Source organism: Eumetopias jubatus, unplaced genomic scaffold (genome assembly GCF_037043125.1).
Source record: "Eumetopias jubatus isolate StellerSeaLion01/CBP00866 unplaced genomic scaffold, mEumJub1_p1.0 scaffold_1, whole genome shotgun sequence".
NCBI lineage: Eukaryota > Metazoa > Chordata > Mammalia > Carnivora > Otariidae > Eumetopias > Eumetopias jubatus.
Window position 1 is genome coordinate 118,974,659 of NW_028274807.1, and position 17,676 is coordinate 118,992,334.

General features: G+C 42.8%; 1 protein-coding gene across 1 annotated transcript in view; it reads right to left on the minus strand.

Moving 5' to 3' along the window:
- Positions 1-17,676, minus strand: part of LOC148165050 (uncharacterized) — a 39,758-nt gene that overhangs the window by 9,793 nt on the left and 12,289 nt on the right. The window contains exons 6-8 of the mRNA XM_088021058.1: positions 15,280-15,375; positions 6,013-6,145; positions 1,039-1,145 (exon numbers count right to left, since the gene is read on the minus strand). Coding sequence (XP_087877184.1) covers positions 1,039-1,145; positions 6,013-6,145; positions 15,280-15,375 — 336 coding nt within the window. The remainder of the gene's footprint in view (positions 1-1,038; positions 1,146-6,012; positions 6,146-15,279; positions 15,376-17,676) is intronic.

Here is a 17,676-nt window from a genome sequence, read left to right on the forward strand (position 1 = left end):
TTTAAATCTGTTTACAATGTCTTTCACTGAGCTTTATTTTAAATGACGCTTTCTCATCTTCTCTCTGTCAGCAGTAAGAATGACTATCGTTAATTCTGGTCATGCATGTTAGTGAAAGGAGGAGGGCAGGGTTGGCCAATGTTAAATAAATAACTCATTCCATATGTGGTTCTCTCATTTTCAAAGGATTACATGGTCATAAAGGACGCTTCGTGCTCTCCCGATGTCAATCACAATTTAAGATGGTCCAGCAAGCACGTCAGAATCTTGTAAGGGATGTCGCTTGAGTTTTCCAATTGCTGCCTGGAGAAATATCTGCAGTTTGGGTCGTGGGGGAGAATAGAGAATAGGAGAGTGTCCCTCAGAGAATATTCCTTACAGGAACCCTCCTCTACTATACGCTTTCTCTCTCTATAGCTCCAGTTACTCATGGTCAGGATGCAGATGGTCTTCCTTCTGAGGAATCATCAGAAGGTCAGTAGTAGCCTAATGCTACTGTGTCATTTGCCTTACTTCATCTCCTCATGCAGGTTTTGTACATCATCACAAGAAGAAGAGAGAGTATGGTACAGTAAGATATTCTGAGAGAAAGACCACATTCACATAACTTTTATTACAGTATACTGTCATAAGTATTCTAGTTTACTATTTATTATTGTTAATCTCTTACTGTGCCCATTTATAAATTAAACTCTCACAGGTATGTTTGTATAGGAAAAAAACAACATATATACGGTTTGGTCCTATGTGCGGTTTCAGGAATCCACTGGGGGTCTCGGAACATGTCCCCCATGCATAAGGGGAGACTACTGTGCTTATGTCAAAGATGACATATGACATCATAGAAGTTCTTGAACTCTGTGCAAATCACTGAGCAAATGGATACAAGGGTAGGTGGCTTATGACAGTGCTCTTGGTCATCACTTAGCTCAGGCCAGTTATTTAATGAAAAAAGTAGAGCAAGCTGTGAGTAGTATAGCATTTAGGGGTGAGTAGATGTGGACAAGTGGAGGGGAACACAAACCACAAACACTGTACCTGTCTTTCTGGCTCTCAGTGCTTCAAGAATGTCAGCAACAGCCATTTCTCCCAGGACATTGTTTCCGAGGTCAATTTCCCTTAAGTGAGCAGAGGATGTGATCAGGCTGGCCAAAGAAAAGGACAAATCAAAACGGCATTGTGTCAAGCATGGTTACTCAAACTCAGTCCACTTATTTTGGAGTCTGATCTCTCTTCTTAGGTCCTCAACACTCTCCTTGACCACCCGCCCCCTTCCAAAGATGACGCACTGACCCAATTTGAAACTGAATCCAGGCTTCCAATTTAATCTCTCTAGTTTGGATACATCTCCTAAGTACATTGGTAGGATAAAGACTTCTAGCTGCCTTAAATCTTCCATTCTGAATAAATATTCAGAAGATATGATGTGGTATTGTGCAGGGCTTCCCAGTCTTTTAGATTTTACACACCAGTAAAATGTGAAAAAGCTTGGGGGGGACTGGCTTGACAACTTCTAGTATGTCAAATAAATAACAATTCTCACCTAGCAACACTATAACAGAACAAATGTTTTTACACAAAATTAGAAAGGGCATAGTCTCAAAATAAAGGATACCTTTTAAAATTAAGTAAGTTTAGCTTTATGAAAAATGAATACTCCATCTATCTTTTTTTTTCTAATCTCTTTGAGGATTATTGAAAATTCCTTCATGTCCTAGCACTGGCCTGCCAACTGGTCTTTGAGAGTCTCTGGCATCATGAGTAACCATAGAATCTGGGTGAAGTCCTGGGCTCCTGGTCAGCTTCTACCTCCTGTCAACTGTGTAATCATGGGCAGGCCATGTGCCCTCTTGGGTCTCATCTTCCTCATCTGTAACATTGGCGCCCAAAATGGCTCTTCTGCCTATTTTATAAGGTTGTGGTGAAAACAGAATGAAGCAGTTCCTATGAAAATATCTTGCAAAATGCAGTACCAGTTGGGCGCCTGGGTGGCTCAGTTGGTTAAGCGACTGCCTTCGGCTCAGGTCATGATCCTGGAGTCCCAGGATCGAGTCCCACATCGGGCTCCCTGCTCAGCAGGGAGTCTGCTTCTCCCTCTGACCCTCTTCCCTCTCATGCTCTCTCTCTCAAATAAATAAATAAAATCTTTAAAAAAAATGCAGTACCAGTGATGTTATTATATTGAGTGCATGCTTACTAAATGCATATGATATGTGTAACATTGTAGATTAAAGGAATATAACACATGGCCTCTGTTCTGAAAGATATTATCATATGACTTCCAATAAAACAATTTTGAGTCCTTACCATGTACTGGGGATGTGAAATTTCAGTTAAGATCAGTAGTAAATACAAGGTCGTTCTCCCTGTATACACTTTCTATTGATTCAGCAGCTAGAATTCAAGCGTGGGGCTCAATGGTTCTGCCAGACTCTCTGTCTCAAAGGTCTTGCTCCCAAGGAAACAGCCTATCTAATCAGGACTTGCCTGGCTTCAGCTTCCTGAACTGCCTGCCTGTGTCTCATTCCTTCAGATAAGATGGGTGAAGGCAGGGATGCTTCAGGGGGAAGCAGACGTTCTAGAAGGAGAAGGGAGAGTGTTGAAGACAAACTTCACAATTCGACAATTCTACAACTAAGTCTGATTTCAGAGGCCAGGGATTTAATCACTACACTACACAGCCTCACATGAGCTAGGGTTTTATGGAATATTCACTATGCATCAGATGTGATCAGGGCCACCCACATGCTGAAGCACTTGTGCCCAGCACAGAGGGGTCCTGCAAAGGTGTGAGTAGGGCTGAAACCCGCCAAGCTCTGTCAAGTTCTGGGACCAGAAGCATAGACCTAGAAAGGGTAACCTCCTCTGACTCATTGGCCAGAGGTGGTGCCTCTTTTAATTTATCTGTCTGGAGGGGCTCTTCTAATTTGTATAAAGGTGCTAGCTGGAGCCCTATGCACTGTATATAGCATGTTACATACATGATCTAATTTAACCCTATAACACGCTCTTGAGTTAGACACTATTATTATCGCCATTTTTACAAATGAGGAAACTGAGTTATAGAGGTTACTATAAAAATATATATAGGTTAAAAGTAAAAGGACAGAAACAGATATACCATGCTAATATTAATCCAAAGAAAGCTGAAGTAGCTATATTAATATTCATCAAAGTATATTTCAGAGAAGAGAATATTACCAGAGATTAGAGAAAAATGTTACTGGGGATTTCATAACGATAAGAGTCAATTCTTCAAGTGACTTAATTTTTTTTTTTAAGATTTTATTCATTTATTTGACAGAGGGAGACACAGTGAGAGAGGGAACACAAGCCAGAGGAGTGGGAGAGGGAGAAGCAGGCTTCCCGCCGAGCAGGGAGCCCGATGCGGGGCTCGATCCCAGGACCCTGGGATCATGACCTGAGCCGAAGGCAGACGCCTAATGACTGAGCCACCCAGGAACCCCCAAGTGACTTAATCTTAAATGTTTTGCACCTAACAACAGACCTTAAAAATATATGAAGCAAGGGGCACCCGGATGGCTCAGTTGGTTGAGTGTCCGACTCTTGATTTTGGCTCAGGTCATGATTTAGGGGTCCTGGGATCGAACCCCACATTGAGTTCTGCCCTCAGTGGGGAGTCTGCTTGAGATTCTCTCCTTCTTCCTCTGCCCCTCCCCCTGCTTGCATGCTCCGCCACCCCGCTCTCTTTCTGTCTAAAAAATAAATAAAATAAATATTTTTTAAAAATACATGAAGCAAAACTGATTAAATTGCAAGGAGATACAAAGTCACAATTATCCATCTTTCAATAATTGATAGAACAAATAAACAGAAAATTTGTAAAGATAGAGAAAACCATAACAATGCTGCCAACCAACTGGACCTAACTGACATTTCTTAACATTCCATACAAAAATAGCAGAATACACATTCTTTTCAAGTGCACATGGAACATTTACCAAGACAGATCATAATCTGGGCCATAAAACAAGTATGTTCTCCAATCACAGCATAATTTCATTAGAAATCAACTAGAGAAAAATATTTGAAAAATTTATAAATACGTGGAAACTAAATAGCACTCTTCTAAATAACCCATAGGTCAAAGAAATCAAAAGGGAAATTAGAAAATAGTTTGAATTGAATGATAATAAAAATACGACATATCACAGGACACCTGGGTAGCTCAGTAGATTAAGCATCTGCCTTTGGCTCAGGTCATGATCCCAGGTCCTGGGATCGAGTCCCACATCCAGCTCCTTGCTCAGCAGGGAGCCTGCTTCTTCCTCTGCCTGCTGCTCCCCCTGCTTGTGCACTCTCTCTCTCTCTCTCTGACAAATAAATAAATAAAATCCTTTAAAAAAATACGACATATCAAAATTTGCAGGATGCAATGAAAAAGTGCTTAGTGTTAATATAACCATTTACATTAGAAAAACAAAAAGTTCAAAATCAATAACTTAAGTTTCTACCTTAATAAACTAGAAAGAGGAGAGCATATTAAACCCAAGATAAACAGAATAAAGGAAATAATAAAGAGTATAAATCAATGAAATTGAAAAAATTAAAACATTAGAGGTAATCAAAAGCAAGTTCTTTAAGAAGATCAGTAAAATTGATAAAATTCTAGTCATATTGATTTGGAAAAAAAGAGAGAGAACAAGTTATCGATATTAAGCACAAAAGAGGAGACATCACTACAGATCCTCCAGATAGGAAAAGGAAGAGAAGGAAATATGAATAACTTTAAGACAATAAATTTGAAAACTTAGCCAAAATGAACAAATTGCTTGAAAGATATAAACTACCAAAACTTAACAACTCCCTCCCAAAATAACCAGAATAACCTTCTATCTATTAAAGAAATTGAATTTGTAGTTAAAAAATCTTCCCATAAAGAAAACTCCAGGTCCAGAAGTCTTCACTGGTGAATTCTACCAAATGTTTAAAGATAAAATAGTGCCAGTTCTATACAAGTTCTTTCATAAAATAGAAAAGGAGGGAACACTTCCTAACTCATTCTGTAAGGCCAAAATCACCTTGATCCCAATACCAGAGGAAAACATTACAAGAAAAGAAAAGTAGGGACCAATATCCCTGATGAGCACAGATGTGAAAACCCTTAACAAAATGTTAGCAGTATACTAAAAGGATAATATATCAGCAATGTATTAAATCTAGCAATATATTAAAAGGGTAATAACGTGAAGTTTATTAATATAACTATTATAAAAATAGCAGCCAAGCTATCCAAGTTGGAAATTCCCAACTTTCCTAAATACAGAAATATATTAGAAAAAGAATCTTTTTCTTCTAAAATAATAAATAGCCATCAATCAAGTTCTCAAGTCTCAAATGTTAGCTATGTTCTGTTGCCCTTGATTGCCCTAAGGGGCTGTAAGTACTGATGTCTAAGATGGTATAACCTGGAGCCCTCTACTGAACAAGGTTTCCTTAGGTCACAGAGTGTTGCAAACGCTCACTTGTGGTTTAGCCCACTGGGTATGGGATTCAGGACAGCTGGGTAAAGAGCTGTCCAAGGTTGCAGCATAAATATGGTAAGGAAATAGTCTGTTTTCCAGAAGCTTTTGAGAAAAGCTCTTTCTGCCTAAGTAGGTTGAGACAACTTTGTAATCAAAAACAAAACAGTGTTCACTCTTGAGTAGACTGCCTTTCTTCCTTAGGTCACATAGCTGACTTCAGGGAAGGAAAATCTGGAGGTCATAACTCCTGCCTTTCCTCAGTTGCCAACTTCATTAAATGGGGCTTAGTGAGGTCTTTGGCGCCCCTTTGTGGGCTCATATACAACCGTCTGCCATGCCATTTTTGTGATTTCAGGTCTTCCCAACAAGATCACATACCAAGACCAAAGTGGGTCACTGCTTCCCTCTCAGAGCTGAAAACTTTGCTTGGCCCTGTTAATAAATTGCAATTAAATCACTGTCCCTATAATTTAACCCTAGCACCTAGTTTTAGAAGGTGAACAAATAAAACCTCTTTTCTACTCACCATGTTAAAATTTGAGTGAATTCCAACAAGCCATTTTCTCCTTCTTTTCCTTTTCCGTCTATGCCATTATCTGCCAAATACAATTTCACTAACCAAGGACCAGTATCAGTCAAATCTTTAATTTTCTTGATTCCTATAAGAAAATAATACTATTTTATTATTTTTAGACAATAGCTCCCCCATTTACCACCAGCTAAGTTGATTTTATTTTTTAAGATTGTACTTATTTGACTTGCGTGAGTAGATATATTTTGCAATATAGTGAAGGAAATACATACAATTTAAGAAGTCCTTTAAAAAATACTTTATTCTTTACAATAGCAAGCCTCAAATTGCTCTGTATGAAAGGGAATCTCACTTAAGATTTAGATTGTTGCCTTTACTTTGGCTAAAGAGGAAAATCAATGTCTTTAGAAATTTCCTGGTAGAAGATAAATGAGTTGTCCACTGACCCTGGGGAAATGATAGTCTTTATCCAGGGATTCAGCTCTTTAAAAGAGCCTGCAAAGTTGTCACATTTTTTGAGCTCTGGAAAGGCAAATTTGAAGGAGGGAGAACCATCTTGCCTTTGTAGACTTCCCAACTGAGGTCAGTGGACCTGCAGTCTGATTCACCCCCATTTCGTAAGGTTCAGTGTCAGTGCTGTGGCATGGCATATGTACACATTTAATCTATACCAGTTCAAGTTTAGGAGTTTGGCAAAGAAAAAGACAGGAGGGGGATGGAGACAGACTCAGTAGGTGTGAGATGAGAGATCTGAATCTGGTCCCAAAGCCAGATGGCTTCCCAAAGGCCTCCAAGTATTCGAAGTTATATGCTTTGTGTGCAATATAACCCCCTCAACACTAGCTGACTCCTTCATCTGGAGCTTAACTGACAAACAACGATCTGCTCCCAAGCTGGCAAGAAACCGCACGGGACTTAGAAATCATATACCTATATGTTTATTGTGTGGGCAGTTTAAGGGATTGTGAAAAATCACTGAGCAATACGCTAATTTTGCCTAATAGGCTGACTTGAGAACCTAATCCCAAGGAGTAGACAGGACTCTTTTGTACTTGAATTCATTCAGCACTCAACAAATATTTCTGAGCTCTACTATATGCCAAGCACTGTCCGAAGTGCTGGGAACCCAACAGGGAACAAAAGAAACAAAACTACCTGCCCTTCTTTTTTTAAAGATTTTTTATTTATTTACTTGAGAGAGAGAGAGAATGAGAAATGGAGAGCACGAGAGGGAAGAGAGTCAGAGGGAGAAGCAGACTCCGTGCTGAGCAGGGAGCCCGACGTGGGACTCGATCCCGGGACTCCAGGATCATGACCTGAGCCGAAGGCAGTCGCTTAACCAACTGAGCCACCCAGGTGCCCACTACCTGCCCTTCTGAAGCTGACATGAAGTGAATGCTAACTAGTGTACAGGAAGAGCAAGGAAGAGAGGAGAGTCAATGATAACCAAGTATAAGTTTTCAAGTCATGAAAGAGAACTGACGTTTTAGGGAAAGGTGATAAATCGGGACTTTGGGCCATTCTAGTTTGCCAGTTAAAAAAAAATGGGGCGCCTGGGTGGCTCAGTCGTTAAGCGTCTGCCTTCGGCTCAGGTCATGATCCCAGGGTCCTGGGATGGAGCCCCTCATCGGGCTCCCTGCTCAGAGGGAAGCCTGCTTCTCCCTCTCCCACTCCCCCTGCGTGTGTTCCCTCTCTCTCTCTGTGTCTCTCTCTGTCAAATAAATAAATAAAATCTTTAAGAAAAAAAAAAGCGTGCTTTAAAAAGAGATTCAATCGGTTTCTTTGGTTACAAATGTAATCTGCTGGATTGTTGAATAAAATAGACAGGATTTTCCTTCAAAACACAGTTGGAGGGATGAATCCCAGCCCATCATTTAGTTTCATTGGGAACAAACCTAACTTGTCCAAATGTATTGGTTCTTACATCCAGGGCATGGGAATGATGGCAAATGACAGCTGTTATGAATAATTTGACAGTGCTAATAAATTAGAACAGTCTCTGGCACATTGTGGGTGTTTAGTAACTGTTGAACACATGAATGAATCAGTGAATAATCGGGTGCAGAATGCAATCATATTGTGGAAACTTTTATCTCACTGTTCTTTGGTTTTCCATGTATAGTGTACCTAATAACGCCTTGAGACCATTCATGAACAGGAACAGAATATGTCTTTTCTATTTATGAACTCTCTTTGCAAATATAAATGCCTCTGAAAAGCTTTTCTGCTCAGAATGATTAATGATGTGGATACTGATCACACGTGGCACTCGTTTCTTTTTGCAAGAAAGCAGAGGTGATGAAACGTGAGGCCAGCAGGGCCAAGGCCAAAGGCCAAATTCCTGTGCAGTTGCTGAGCTTTGCAAGGAAAGAAACTTGGTTTCTGCCAGTCTACCCCTGCCACCCCACCAACTCCAGCCAGCGCGGCACAAATGTGTGCCACTGGAGAGACAGGGAGCTTCTGGGTCCGTGACTGGCCTGGTACAACTTGCATTCCCATGGGGAGAAACCACCCAAATCTCCCTCCAATTGGTGGTAAGTAAGGTTGCAATGTCATCTTTGCCCATGAAAAATAACCTGTTTGGGAAGTGCAAGTCCAAACCATCCTGCAGAATGTAGTGAGTCATGGTGCCCTGTTAGATGGTAGGAAGGCTGACGCTGCTTAGTACAGGGATTTCCTGCTTTGGGCCTTCATCCAAAATTCAAACAGAACCAAATTCTTTTCTCTCAATCGAAAACAAATTCCTCGGAGTGAGTACATGCTCAGCCCCTGGTAATACTTGATCCACCCCAGCTGTATTCACCCCAACCTATTTTTACTTAATCTTAACACTTCTTTAAAACAAAAACAAGCTCACTGACAATGACTACTTTTTTTTTTTTTTAAGAGAGAGGGAGAGAGACAGGGGAAGGGGCAGAGAGAATCTTAAGCAGGCCCCACACCCAGCACAGAGCCCGACGCGGAGCAGCCTGACTCGGGGCCCAGGGTGGGGCTCTACCTCACAATCCTGAGATCAGGACCTGAGCCGAAATCAAGAGTCCAACACTTACCTGACTGAGCCGCCCAGGCGCCCCTGACAATGACTACTTTAATTTACCCCCTCTTTCTCTGAGAACTTAGTGATGGCATAGCAGTGCCAGTTCTGCCCAAGAGGCAGCATGGTATAGAGAAAGCGGAATCTCTGGGAGCAAAACCTCTCTCTAAAAAATGCTGTGTGACTCCCCAGAAAGTCACTTAACTTCTCTGAACCCAAATTTCCTCATTGCTATAATAGAGATCATAAAAGTCATTTCCTAGAGGCACTGTGAAGATCAACTGGGAAGCATGGTGAAATACGGGTTGTGAAGGAACTTAGTACACAATAAATATTATTGCCTGTCTTCTCAGCTTCATTTCTGGATATTGTAAGTCACTGAAACACTGGAATGAGAGCACCCTGGGGAAGAAAGTTGTCTCCCCTTCTGCCACTGCCTCCCGAGGATCAGACGAGTATTTCTGACAACAGCACACCTCCCCTAGAACCCACTCCGCAGATCCATATGGACTCACCCAACCCTGTGTCTCTTCCCATTTTCTCTTCAGTTAATTGCCAAGATCCCCCAATTGTCCCTAACAGTCTTTCTTACCACCCTCATTGAACGGGCTATCCGGACCTGTCAGATTTCCCTCCTAAATATATCTGGACTATCTATCACTGCACTCTTCGTTCTGCCTTTTATCTTCTCTTGTCTGAGCTACTGTAATAGCCTCCAAACTGGTCTCCCATCATCCAGATGTCCCTCTTTCTAAGACATGTTGTGCAATGCCGTCCAAGGTTCTTTCCAAAAATCCAATTCTCATCATGTCACTGTCTTGTTTCAGAGGAATCGTGGCTCCCACTTTGCACCCAGGAGAAAGCCTAACTCAGCAGCATTCATGGCTTTGGGCCAAGTGGGTCCACTGGCCTTTTCAGTTATACCTCTGCCACTCTCCCAATGACCACTGCAGCGAATGTCAAACTCCCCATACACTGGACACTCTGGGCACTTCCACCTCCTGACCCTTTGCCAGGTGATCCCCTCTTTCCTAGAATGCCCTCTTTCTCAGCTGATGAACCTCTTCTCAGTCCTTCCAGAGACAGCTTTATTTCCTGTGTGGGCCAGCACTCATAGACCAGGTTTAAATTTTCATGGAACCAGAAGTTCCTCCGGAGAGGTTCCTCATCTTCTCCCTCACTTTCTGTCCTCTCCTGGGACCACCAGAACAGGTGGACATCACACATTCTGTTGGACATCAGATTATTTTGCTTAAGGACTACTCAAATGTCCAGCTGTGGATGCCAGGTCCTGGTAGGACCTTCTTCTTAATAAGGTTGATTTTTTAAAAACATTTGCTCGGGGCCCCTGGGTGGCTCAGTCAGTTAAGTGTCTGCTTCGGCTCAGGTCATGATCCCCGGGTCCTGGATCGAGTCCCGGGTCGGGCTCCCTGCTCAGCCGGGAGTCTGCTTTTCCTTCTCCTTCTGCCCCTTCCCCCTGCACGTGCTCACATGCACACACTCTCTCTCTCAAATAAGTACATTTTGAAAAACCAAAAACACTTGTTCAAAATAGCTTCTTTCCATCAACAAGGAACATGTGTGATTTCCTGTGTAATTACCGAACATTTATAAACCAGAACAGAAACTCTGTTAGCTTGATTGCAGGACTAAAGGAAGCAAAGTGTAATTAGTGTTGGATGATTCACACCTTGGACCTTGGAACCTGTCCACAAAGGTCCATTGTTTGGCTATCACTCCAGGATAAAATCCCCAAGTAAAATAATCTCAGGATTATAATCGGTAACTTCCTGATTTGGAACTAATAAAGCTGTTTTGAAGATTACATCTTGTCTTTTGAACTCGACCCTTGCATTCTTTAATGCCATAATATTCCTATGGACCATGGCTGTGTTATAAGCAATTAATGCCTTATTTGGGGAAGTCAATTTGGCACTTGGGTGGCTTTGGTGCCGTAGCAAAGGTCTGATTGATCCCAAGCTTGTGGACTGACCATTTTATGGTTGGATTTTGCTCCCAATATATGTCTAAGTCATATACTGGCCCTCCCAGTCCTAAATCCTTGAGAATTAAGACAATCCTAGGAACTGTGGTGTGGAATTTGGGCCAGGAACAGAGTAGGCCCAGGTGACAGGACATGCCTGAGTCCTTGCTGAGTCTTTCAGGAACTTTTGGGGCCTTGAGGTGACATGGCAGGACTGGCTGAATGGGGCTCAGGGAAGCTGCAGATGACTATTCCTGATGACCGTTCAGTGACCTCCAGTGTTAAGCCATCTTCTGGCTCTTTATGGGCCTGATAGGCTTGTGACTAGGCATCGGCCGGGCCAGACCTCCTCTCTTGAGTGTTAATCACCCTCTAGACCCAGGGTCCCTAATTCCCACGGACTCCTGGTACAGAGCCATGGGGCTCAGACATGGGCTGGACTGGATCTGGAAGAGACAGAGAAGCTAGAGGCAGACTCAGGCCTGTGCCCCCTCTGTTCTGTGGTCTTCCTCACAGAGAAGAGGCATCTAGGAGCATCACTCTGCCCTCTAATTTTCTTCACTGAGCAAAATAAAACAAGAGTAGATAATCTGATTTTCTTTTAATTCTAAAGCAGTGGTTCTCAAAGTGTGGACACTGGACTAAGAGCATCAACATCCCTGGGGCACTTGATAGAAATGCAAGCTTTCCAGCCTCACCTCCACCTATAGATCCAGCAGTCTGTGGGGGCAGGGCCCAGCAATCTGCACCTTAATAAGCCTTCTGGGTATTTCTGCTGCTGCTCGTGTTTGAGAACCACTGATCTAATGAATCTTCATGTTCAGTGCTGCTTTGAGGCAGGACTGACTTGGACAAACTGATGTCTAAATTCTGCAGGCATCGAAATGGAATACGTCTCTTCTATCCACTTACAACTGGTTGCTAAATGTAAAATTGTCAGGTTTTTGTAATTGTACATTTGAGGAAGAATAATAAAGGGTGTCAGGCTTCTGAATGGGGGTTTTGACTCATACAGATTATGAGTTGAACTTCCCAAGCATCAGGCCAAAGCCTCCTGTCCACAAAGGGACAAGCATAAAAATAGTTTGGCTGTTTCCAATTGGGACCAAATGGAAACCATCTGCACTCCACCCTCAAGAGGTTGATATAAATCAGCTCAATCTGACCCTTTATTTTGAAACAAGTAGAACTTTTCTACCAAAAACCAAACTCACCCCCAACCAAACACCTTATGATTATGAAAATAATTATCCAGTGTGGGAAGCTGTTTGTTTGTTTGACCTGCTTTGTGAATTCTGGAAAGCATGAAAATGGTCTGCTCTGACAATAAGCTATAAAATAAGTATGTATTAGATACAGGCTTTTCCTACAGGATCCCTGGGGAGACAAAAAAGACTTAAATGGCTCCCATTGCCTATTGGATTAAGTCCCAACTCTTGGCCTGACTTACAAAGTCTTCCTTAATGTGACCCACCCTCTTTGCCAGGCCTACCCTCCCACATCCTCTGGTTCCAGCTAAACTTTGTAGGCTTGTGGGCTTGCATTGTTAAGCCCTCTCTCCTCTCTTAAATCCTTCCACCTGTAAGTCCTTTCTTCCCACAGGTCAACTCCCAGCTCGTTCACAGAGCCTTCGCCCCGGTTCCATCCTTGGGGAAGGATGCCTTTCTCGGAACCCAGTGTCCATGTTTGGCCCTTGGCAGATGCTGCCTTGTGTGTTTATTTCTTTTCCTAGGTGTGCATCCTGTTTATAAACTACATTCTGAGCCCCCTCGTTGAGTTGAATTGTGTTCCCTCCCAAAATTCCTGTGTTGAAGTCCTAACTCCCAGTTCTTCCGAATATGACCTTATTTGGAAACAAGGTCATGGCACATGTGATTAGTTAAGATGAGGTCATACTGGCCTAGACTGGGCCCCTAATCCAGTATGACTGATGTCCTTATAAAAAGGGAAAAATTAGACACAGACGCACACCGGGAGAACGCCTGGGGAACATGAAGCCAAAGGTCCGGGTGATGCATCTCTAAGCCAGGAAACACCACCAAAAGCTAGGAGAGGGACAAGGAACAGACTGTCCCTCAGAACCTCCAGAAGGAACCAACCCTGCCAACATCTTGATCTTGACTTCCAGGGTTCAGGACTGTGACACAACGTACTTCTGTTGTTGAAGGTCAAAAGAGGCAAGTCTGATATCTTTTGTGCCGGGTTTTAACAGCTGAAAGGTATTATTGGGACCTAGGCCTCAACATGGCTATCATTTAAAAGCTGAAGGATGAACAGGTGTACTGTTCTCTTTTTGACTTTTCCCAAACTATCTACCTTCTATGGGGGTTTAACATCTCCAGGGCCTACATGGCGGGGGGCGGGTGTGGGGGGTAGCACACAGGTGGAGTCATTCACGACTACATTTAGACTCTGCTGTCATTGCCTACTGAAGCTGTGCATGCATTCTGTGTTTTTGTATGTGTTAGAAGTGTTAGCTTGTTAAACAGAACGACTTAAAGTATTATGCAATTTCTTTAATTTTCTTTGCCATTAATTTTTTTTTTTTTAATCAGGGAGACTCAACAAATAGTGTCCAGAGCCTCTCTCTAGCCTTGAGAAGCCTTGAAGTTCCCAGACAGATTTTGGCCTCTTGGTCTTCCTGCAATGCCAAGGTACCCGCACAGAATGATGCACACATTCAGTCTTTGTCCTGCTTACCACTTGCTCCTAGGTCTAATGCAGAGTTAGGACCAGTGACCCAGCCGTCCTCTGCCCTCAGACGTCATCTGGCCCGTTGTAAGGACTGTCCTCTGGCCAGCCACCTGCCTTGGAGACACTGATCATCCTTCTCCCCACAGGAACCCCAACCAACTCCTCTGAAAGGATTTTTGGTTGAAAATATCCCCAAATGGTAACTGTCTAAAACAAATGATAAACCTAGCACAGTTCTTTTTTTTTCTTTTAGTAGATTTTCCAAAATCTACTAGCACTATCCAGTGGAAAGACTGTATTTATACCAGACGACAGAGACAGGTCTGATAAATTGTCTCCCTTTACATTTTCAGTTGGCTTTTTAGATCATAGGAATCTGTATTTATCTAATTCAGAGAGATTTCACAGAGGAGATACGAGGATAATTCAAGGGCAGGAAAAAGACCACACCACACAAAAACAGATTAAAACTGAGGAAGAAAAAGGCAAAGGGTAAAGAGCTACATCACAAGGGCCTGTCACCTTTCACACACGAGTTGTACAGAGAAAAATAAATAAAATGGACTAAAAAAAACAACACAAATTTAGGTTAGCCTCCACAAAGGGTTCTCCAAAGGCTGTGTTCATGACATATCTAATGATCATCTTGTGCTGTGTCTTTATAACCTCAACATGTTTTTTTTTTAAAGATCTTATTTATTTGACAGAGAGAGACAGCAAGAGAGGGAACACAAGCAGGGGGAGTGGGAGAGGGAGAAGCAGGCTTCCCGCGGAGCAGGGAGCCCGATGCGGGGCTCGATCCCAGGACCCCGGGATCATGACCTGAGCCAAAGGCAGACGCTTAATGACTGAGCCACCCAGGCGCCCTAACCTCAACATGTTAAAGCTGGAGTGGGATTTAGGAAGCTGTGAGCGCAAATTCCTCGATTTGCAGAAGAGGATGCTGAGGCAACGGGCCCCGGGGCAAGTGCTGGGCGGAGAACCTGGCTTCCCTAACACTTGGCTCTAAACCTTTAAGACTTGGATAACTTCTCGGGGCATCTGGCTGGCTCAGTCAGAGGAGCGCGCAACTCTGGATCTCAGGGTCATGAGTTCGAGCCCTCACACTGGTGTAGAGATTACTTAAATAAATATTAAAAAAATAGACTTGGATAGCTTCTCATTTCATTTAATCCTGCTCAGAGGTTTTGGTGTTGGTGATTTCTTAAAACTGCCTCTAAAGGACTCTGTTTCTGAGTCTAAGCAGTCTCCAAGCGGCATTTATCAGGTCCTGCTGGCTGTTTACTGCAGAGATATTCCCAAACCAGCTTACACCCCATAATCGATTTGGGCTTGCTGAATGTGCCAAAGACAAATTCCTCTGGTGGATATGGCTAAGCTGTTCTGTGTTTGGTTTATAGGAAACCATAAGACACCGGCTCTTCTTTCTCTCCATAGTTTTTCTCTTTGGGGTAATTACTGTAGTAGCGGGAACACACAGCCCATGAAAGGAGGAAGTGATTTACAGATAAAGGAAGATGAAGGGATAGCTGACGCAACAACCAAATACCTTTTTTTCTCCTCTCCTTCCCTGAAGTAGTTTTCCCTGTTAGAGCTCCAGGTGACTTTGTAATCTGGTTCAAAGTTGAACTTCCCCTCTGTTTGGCTGTGTGGAAAAGAAAAAGATAAGAAAAAAAAGCCTGTTCAAAGTTGTATGAATGGGTTTTACACACTTTGCTATTGATTATTTCCTTCGTTTTATGTACACTTTGGGCAGAGACATTTCTCATGAGAGGATTATCCGACCCATTGTCAAATCCCATTCGCTTCAGTTCAGTCCTGTCTATTTCATGTTGCTCTCTCTTCAAAGGCTTAAGGATCACATGCAACCAAGTAGGCCCCAAGTATCGTCCTAAAAGGCCTCATGTAAATGCTCTACATTCCACAGCTGCCCTCTATAAAAGTGGTTCCAAATCTCTGAGATTTGTAAGAATGTAGCAGAGAGGAACACATTTTTGGCAAATTTTAAAATATATATTAGTATGTTATCATTCTAGAGTCATTCTAGACCCTTCCTTTCCTTTCTTTGCACCCCACATCCCAAGCATCAGGAAATGGGACAGATGTGGAACCTGACCTCCTCTGCCACTGCCCCAGTCTCACTTGGGTAGACCCCTCTCTCACCTCCCCCCATCATCTCTCACTAGATGACAACAGCCTCCCCATAGGCCTCCCTGCCCTGTGCCTGAGCAGAGGTGTATCAGTCCAGTTTTGAGATAGAAGGTACTTTTACTCTGTGCAGGTATGTATATTACTAGTATGGACTACATGTTTGTATTCCCCAAATATTCATATGTTGAGTCCCCAGCGTGGCCGTATTTAGAGATGGGGCCCCTAAGGAAGTAACTAAGGTTACAGGAGGTCATAAGGGTGGGACCCTGATCAGATAGGATTAGTGTTCTTATTAGAGGGATCTTTGTCTCCCTGGGCTTACACACACCTAGGAAAGGCCACGTGAAGACACAGCAAGAGGGCGCCCTCTTCAGGCCAGAAAGAGAGCTCTCACCCGGAACAGAATCCGCTAGCACTCTGATCTGGGACTTCTAGCTTCCTGAACTGCGCAAAAATAAATCTGTTTAAGCCACCCAGCCTATGTTATTTTGTTATGGCAGCCAGCGCAGACTAATACAGTTACCCAAAAGAATGCAGAAGAGCTAAAATGTACCAGCTGACCTGCCTAAAAATCAAGGTTCAAGTGAACGAATAGGGAGAGGAACTTCAAAGAGGTTGTGTGTGAGGACCACTGACCACAGGGCCCAGTCCAGCTGGAGCAGCTTTTCCACCCTGTCCCGGGTGGCTGTGAAGAATGACAGGGCAGGTGCTCGCTGAGGTCGGCGCTGACCCTCGCTTGTTTGGCTCTCTAGGAAATCAAATCCAGAACCCTTAAAATCAAGCTTTCATGCTCCTTTGGGCAGAAAGCACTTAGAACAAACAGAATACGAGACCTCCACGTTTCCTCCCCACATCCTTGTCACTTCTTTCCAATCCCACACCTCACACCTGGTCCTGCCTGCCACATACCAATCCCTTGAGACACTGCTTTTATATTGCCAATTCTTTTTTTTTTTTAAGATTTACTTATTTGAGAGAGGGAGAGAGAGCGTGTGCGCACGCGCGCGCGTGCACACACACACACACACACACACACACACACACACACACACAAGTGGGGGGAGGGGCAGAGGGACAAGCAGACTCCCTGCTGAAGGCGGTGTGGGGCGGGGGCTTGATCCCAGGACCCTGAGATCATGACCTAAGCCGAAGTCAGGTGCTTAATCAACTGAGCCAACCAGGCACCCCTCCAATTATTTTTCTTAAAAATCAGAGATTCACTTGGTTATTTTGGTCCTGAAATTACAATATAGGACTTCATAAATAGGACTGTGGCTTTTTACAAATTGGTGATAGAAAGAGCAGAGGGAAAGTCATATTTGGATAGCAAACATTGTTTTCCAGCTTCCTTTTGTATATTTATTGGGTTGACTGAAATATCAAATTCAACAAATAACCTATAGAATTCTGATGCCAGGAAAGTTCCTAAATGGAGGATAACTCTTGTTATTTACGAATCTCCCATAGTTACAAGTTCTTTGCACTCACTTCCACAAAGTAGCCTTGACTTCAGCTCTTTTTTTTTAATAGCACAAGTCAGTGAATCCTTTTTTTATTGAGATAAAATTAACATGTAACATTATATTAGTTTCAGGCGTACAACATAATGACTTGATATTTGTATATATTGTGAAATGTTCACCACTGTGAGTTAGTTAACGTCCATCACAACACATGGTCACAAATTTTGTTTCTTGTGATGAGAACTTTTAAGATCTACTCTCTCAGCAACTTGTTCTTTTGAAGATTTTATTTTTTAAGTAATCTCTCCACCCAATGTGGGGCTCGAACTTAC